Source organism: Pseudorasbora parva, chromosome 6, assembly GCF_024679245.1.
Source record: "Pseudorasbora parva isolate DD20220531a chromosome 6, ASM2467924v1, whole genome shotgun sequence".
Classification (NCBI taxonomy): domain Eukaryota; kingdom Metazoa; phylum Chordata; class Actinopteri; order Cypriniformes; family Gobionidae; genus Pseudorasbora; species Pseudorasbora parva.
In genome coordinates, this window is record NC_090177.1 from 4,639,767 (window position 1) to 4,647,482 (window position 7,716).

The 7,716-nt window shown below is 41.4% G+C and overlaps 1 protein-coding gene across 2 annotated transcripts in view; it reads left to right on the plus strand.

Annotated features, from left to right (window-relative positions):
- si:ch73-290k24.5 (F-box only protein 41) overlaps window positions 1-7,716 on the plus strand; it is a 49,907-nt gene that overhangs the window by 1,688 nt on the left and 40,503 nt on the right. For both annotated transcript variants that reach the window (XM_067445455.1, XM_067445456.1), the window contains exon 2: window positions 1,044-2,104. In XM_067445455.1, coding sequence (XP_067301556.1) covers window positions 1,491-2,104 — 614 coding nt within the window. In that variant the 5' untranslated portion in view covers window positions 1,044-1,490. The remainder of the gene's footprint in view (window positions 1-1,043; window positions 2,105-7,716) is intronic.

Genomic DNA, 7,716 nt, shown 5'->3' on the forward strand with positions numbered 1-7,716 from the left:
GCACAATGCAGTCAGGCAAGTCCTAGAGTCTAGAGTCCAGTGGTGGCTGCTTTACTCCACTGCATCCCCCTGCTTTGCATTGCTCTTGGTGATGTAAAGCTTGGGTGAGCTGCTCGGCCATGGAAACCCATTCCATGAAGCTCTCTACACTGTTCTTGAGCTCATCTGAAGGCCACGGAAGTTTGGAGGTCTGGAGCTGTTGATTCTGCAGAAAGTTGGTGACTTCTGCGCACTGTGACCCTCAGCATGTGCTGACCCTGCTCTGGGATTTGACTTAATGGCTGAGTTTCTGTTGTTCCCAATCACTTCCTCTTTGTTATAATCCCACTAACAGTTGAGCGTGGAATATTTAGAAGTGAGGAAATGTCAGGAATGGACTTATTGTACAGGTGTCAACCTATCACAGTCCCACTCTTGAGTTCACTGAGCTCCTGAGAGCGACCCATTCTTTCACTAATGTGTGTAGAAGCGTCTGCAGGCCTAGAGCTTGATTTATACACCTGTGGACATTACTTGATTGAACACCTGAATTCAGTGATTTGGAGGGGCGGCCCAATACTTTTGGCAATATAGTGTAACTGTAGATGAAATATGAGATGGATGAGTCTAGAGGTTTTTGTAAAGTGCTTAAAATCCAGACACACCATTGTTTTGTGACAAAACTCTTCACCATGAACTTACATTATATAGAAGAGCAGCTGTGACATTTTGTTCCATTGGACTGAGGGAAACAATGACAGAATGATCAACTGAAAGTACAGAGATTCAATATTAGTAGATGTGGTTGAACCCGTCCTGCGAGAACATGCAGTTACGCAATATGAGAAACAAAAGAAAAGAACAGACTGAACCCTGGCTTGATGCATTGAAATACACAGGACAAAGAAAACTTTACCTTTACATTCTTATCTGTAACAGACAGACACATACTGACTATTCAGAAGCACTTTAAACCGCAAGAAATCATGTGTAGCCACTGAAACTAGTGTATTTATAACTGATTGGATGATACTACAGTTCTGTTTTCCTTTTTTCTTTTGCAGGTGCAATAAGTCTGCATGAGCCTTTCTGGACTTCTGAGACCCTCATGAGAGAATTCGGAAGCAAACACGACAGAAAAACAATCGTGAAATGCTACTGAATTGTTGAAACATTTCTGAAACTAACGCTACTGGAACAATTCAGAAACTATTCCGATATACAACTGAAATGCTATTGAAACACTATTGAAACGCAATGGATGTTATATTAATGAAATAAATCAAACATCACATGATAAACATCATAAAACACAAAAGCCTGAAACGATAATGAAGCATTACTGAAACAAACATCCTGAAATGCTAAAGAAACGCCAATGAAGCTCAAACACTACTGGAACCCTAATGAAATGCTAATTAAACTAACATTGCTGTAACTGAATTGCTACTGAAACACTACAGAAATGCTCTCTGAATGAACTCACCCTGAGACTCTGGAGTTGTTTCAGGATGTCGACCAGCACTGAGCTGCAGGTGTGCTGCCCGACCTGTGGAGAGGCGTGTGGGTTTGGAGAGCACCTGTCCAGTGTCCACTCCTGCCAGAAACTGCGTCTGAACCCGAGACGAAGCTCTGAGGGGGGACTGATGTCCCTGTATGCCCAGCGAGAGAGCGATATCGCTCATCCACTGCGCCTGGAGCTCCTGGACGGCCTCAGTTTGGCGACCCGAAAGATCCTCATCCAGAGGGACTCGCCCTCCTCGGTGCTGGCGGTCGCGGTGACCTCCAGGGCCGCAGAGGCGGAGGCAGATGCCGGGCATGCCGTGGCCCAGCTGGGTGTGCCGTGGCTGGGCAGGCTGGCGCTGGAAGCCCGGCTTCAGCAGCTGGCTCTGGAAGTGCAGGAGCGTGTGTCGCTCAAACTGGAGGCTCTGCAGGACGAGGTGAAGAGGAGGAGCGTGGAGGTGAGGAGAGCCAGGAGAGAGAGCGAGCGGATGCACAGGGAGAAGCAAGAGGCAGAGGAGAAAGCGGCCCAACTGGAGCGTCAGGTGGACATTTCTGTGGACATGCTGGCCAGCCTCAGATACGAGCTGAGAGACAGAGATGAGCAACTCCGACGCAAACAACAGTGAGTGTTTAGATTACAACGCAATTTCTACGGTGGCCCAGTAGTACACAACACAGCGAAATTTAAAAAGCAAAACATATGTTCATGACACAACGAAATCAAGCCACAACACAACAAAATCAAGCCACAACACAACGAAATCAAGCCACAACACAACAAGATCAAGCCACAACACAACAAAATCAAGCCACAACACAACGAAATCACTCTACAACACAACAAAATAAAGCCACAACACAACAAAATCAAGCCACAACACAACAAAATCAAGCCACAACACAACAAGATCAAGCCATAACACAACAAAATCAAGCCACAACACAACAAAATCAAGCCACAACACAACGAGATCAAGCCATAACACAACAAAATCAAGCCACAACACAACAAAATCAAGCCACAACACAACGAGATCAAGCCATAACACAACGAGATCAAGCCACAACACAACAAAATCAAGCCACAACACAACAAAATCAAGCCACAACACAACGAGATCAAGCCATAACACAACGAGATCAAGCCATAACACAACGAAATCAAGCCACAACACAACAAAATCAAGCCACAACACAACAAAATCAAGCCACAACACAACAAGATCAAGCCATAACACAACAAAATCAAGCCACAACACAACGAGATCAAGCCATAATACAACGAGATCAAGCCATAACACAACGAAATCAAGCCACAACACAACGAAATCCAGCCACAACACAACAAAATCAAGCCATAACACAACGAAATCAAGCCACAACACAACGAAATCATGCCATAACACAACAAAATCAAGCCACAACACCACAAAATCAAGCCACGACACAACAAAATCAAGCCACGACACAACAAAATCAAGCCCCAACACAACGAAATCATGCCATAACACAACAAAATCAAGCCCCAACACAACGAAATCAAGCCACAACACAACAAAATTAAGCCACAACACAACAAAATCAGGCCACAACACAACGAAATCATGCCAAAACACAATGAAATCAAGCCACAAAACAACAAAATCAGGCCACAAAACAACAAAATAAAGCCACAAAACAACAAAATCAAGCCACAAAACAACGAAATCAAGCCACAACACAACAAAATCAAGCCACAACACAACAAAATCAAGCCACAACAAAATCACGCCACAACACAACGAAATCAAGCCACAACACAACAAAATCAAGCCACAACACAACAAAATCAAGCCACAACACAACAAGATCAAGCCATAACACAACAAAATCAAGCCACAACACAACAAAATCAAGCCACAACACAACGAGATCAAGCCATAACACAACAAAATCAAGCCACAACACAACAAAATCAAGCCACAACACAACGAGATCAAGCCATAACACAACGAGATCAAGCCACAACACAACAAAATCAAGCCACAACACAACAAAATCAAGCCACAACACAACGAGATCAAGCCATAACACAACGAGATCAAGCCATAACACAACGAAATCAAGCCACAACACAACAAAATCAAGCCACAACACAACAAAATCAAGCCACAACACAACAAAATCAAGCCACAACACAACGAGATCAAGCCATAACACAACAAAATCAAGCCACAACACAACGAGATCAAGCCATAATACAACGAGATCAAGCCATAACACAACGAAATCAAGCCACAACACAACGAAATCCAGCCACAACACAACAAAATCAAGCCATAACACAACGAAATCAAGCCACAACACAACGAAATCATGCCATAACACAACAAAATCAAGCCACAACACCACAAAATCAAGCCACGACACAACAAAATCAAGCCACGACACAACAAAATCAAGCCCCAACACAAAGAAATCATGCCATAACACAACAAAATCAAGCCCCAACACAACGAAATCAAGCCACAACACAACAAAATTAAGCCACAACACAACAAAATCAGGCCACAACACAACAAAATCAAGCCACAACACAACAAAATCACGCCACAACACAACGAAATCAAGCCACAACACAACAAAATCAGGCCACAACACAATCAAACCACAACACAACAAAATCAAGCCACGACACAACAAAATCAAGCCACAACACAACAAAATCACACCACAACACAACAAAATCAAGCCACAACACAACAAAACAAGCCACAACACAACGAGATCAAGCCACAACACAACAAAATCAAGCCACAGAACAACAAAATCAGGCCACAAAACAACAAAATCACACCACAACACAACAAAATCAAGCCACAACACAACAAAATCAAGCCACAACACAACAAAATCAAGCCACAACACAACAAAATCACACCACAACACAACAAAATCAAGCCACAACACAACAAAACAAGCCACAACACAACGAAATCAAGCCACAGAACAACAAAATCAGGCCACAAAACAACAAAATCACACCACAACACAACAAAATCAAGCCACAACACAACAAAACAAGCCACAACACAACGAGATCAAGCCACAACACAACGAAATCAAGCCACAGAACAACAAAATCAGGCCACAAAACAACAAAATCAAGAGAACAACACAACAAAATCAAGCCAAAACACAACGAAATCAAGCCACAAAACAACAAAATCAGGCCACAAAACAACAAAATAAAGCCACAAAACAACAAAATCAAGCCACAAAACAACGAAATCAAGCCACAAAACAACAAAATCAGGCCACAAAACAACAAAATAAAGCCACAAAACAACAAAATCAAGCCACAAAACAACGAAATCAAGCCACAACACAACAAAATCAAGCCACAACACAATGAAATCAAGCCACAACACAACAAAATCAAGCCACAACACAACAAAATCAAGCCACAACACAACAAAATCAAGCCACAACACAACAAAATCACGCCACAACACAACAAAATAAAGCCGCAACACAACAAAATAAAGCCACAATAAAATCAAGCCACAACACAACAAAATCAAGCCACAACACAACAAAATCAAGCCACAACACAACAAAATCAAGCCACAACCCAACAAAATCAAGCCATAACACAACGAGATCAAGCCACAACCCAATCAAACCACAACACAACAAAATCAAGCCACAACACAATCAAACCACAACACAACAAAATCAAGCCACAGCACAACAAAATCAAGCCACAACACAACAAAATCAAGCCACAACACAACGAGATCAAGCCACAACACAACGAAATCAAGCCACAGAACAACAAAATCAGGCCACAAAACAACAAAATCAAGAGAACAACACAACAAAATCAAGCCAAAACACAATGAAATCAAGCCACAAAACAACAAAATCAGGCCACAAAACAACAAAATAAAGCCACAAAACAACAAAATCAAGCCACAACACAACAAAATCAAGCCACAACACAATGAAATCAAGCCACAACACAACAAAATCAAGCCACAACACAACAAAATCAAGCCACAACACAACGAAATCACGCCACAACACAACAAAATAAAGCCGCAACACAACAAAATAAAGCCACAATAAAATCAAGCCACAACACAACAAAATCAAGCCACAACACAACAAAATCAAGCCACAACACAACAAAATCAAGCCACAACCCAACAAAATCAAGCCATAACACAACGAGATCAAGCCACAACCCAATCAAACCACAACACAACAAAATCAAGCCACAACACAATCAAACCACAACACAACAAAATCAAGCCACAACACAACAAAATCAAGCCACAACACAACAAAATCAAGCCACACACAACAAAATCAAGCCACAACACAACGAGATCAAGCCACAACACAACGAGATCAAGCCACAACACAACGAGATCAAGCCATAACACAATGAGATCAAGCCACAACACAACAAAATCAAGCCACAACACAACGAAATCAAGCCACAACACAACAAAATCAAGCCACAGAACAACAAAATCAGGCCACAAAACAACAAAATCAAGCCACAACACAATGAGATCAAGCCACAACACAGCGAGATCAAGCCACAACACAACGAGATCAAGCCACAAAACAACAAAATCAGGCCACAAAACAACAAAATCAAGCCACAACACAACAAAATCAGGCCACAAAACAACAAAATCAAGCCACAACACAACAAAATCAAGCCATAACACAACAACATCAAGCCACAACAAAACGAGATCAAGCCACAACACAACAAAATCAAGCCACAACACAACAAAATCAAGCCACAACACAACAAAATCAAGCCACAACACAACAAAATCAAGCCACAACACAACAAAATCAAGCCACAACACAACAAAATCAAGCCACAGAACAACAAAATCAGGCCACAAAACAACAAAATCAAGCCACAACACAATCAAACCACAACACAACAAAATCAAGCCACAACACAATGAAATTAAGCCAAAACACAACGAGATCAAGCCACAACACAACAAAATCAAGCCACAACACAACAAAATCAAGCCATAACACAACAAAATCAAGCCACAACACAACGAAATCAAGCCACAAAACAACAAAATCAGGCCACAAAACAACAAAATAAAGCCACAAAACAACAAAATCAAGCCACAAAACAACGAAATCAAGCCACAACACAACAAAATCAAGCCACAACACAACAAAATCAAGCCACAACAAAATCACGCCACAACACAACGAAATCAAGCCACAACACAACAAAATCAGGCCACAACACAATCAAACCACAACACAACAAAATCAAGCCACGACACAACAAAATCAAGCCACAACACAACAAAATCACACCACAACACAACAAAATCAAGCCACAACACAACAAAACAAGCCACAACACAACGAAATCAAGCCACAACACAACGAAATCAAGCCACAGAACAACAAAATCAGGCCACAAAACAACAAAATCACACCACAACACAACCAAATCAAGCCACAACAAAACAAGCCACAACACAACGAGATCAAGCCACAACACAACGAAATCAAGCCACAGAACAACAAAATCAGGCCACAAAACAACAAAATCAAGAGAACAACACAACAAAATCAAGCCACAACACAACAAAATCACACCACAACACAACAAAATCAAGCCACAACACAACAAAATCAAGCCACAACACAACGAAATCAAGCCACAGAACAACAAAATCAGGCCAAAACACAATCAAACCACAACACAACAAAATCAAGCCACAACACAACAAAATCAAGCCACAACACAATGAAATCAAGCCACAACACAACAAAATCAAGCCACAACACAATGAAATCAAGCCACAACACAACAAAATCAAGCCACAACACAACGAAATCACGCCACAACAAAACAAAAAGCCACAACACAACAAAAACAAGCCACAACAAAATCAAGCCACAACACAACAAAATCAAGCCACAACACAACAAAATCAAGCCACAACACAATGAAATCAAGCCACAGAACAACAAAATCAGGCCACAACACAATCAAACCACAACACCACAAAATCAAGCCACAACACAACAAAATCAAGCCACAACACAACAAAATCACACCACAACACAACAAAATCAAGCCACAACACAACAAAACAGGCCACAACACAACAAAATCAAGCCACAACACCACAAAATCAAGCCATAACACAACAAAATCAAGCCACACAACAACAAAATCAGGCCACA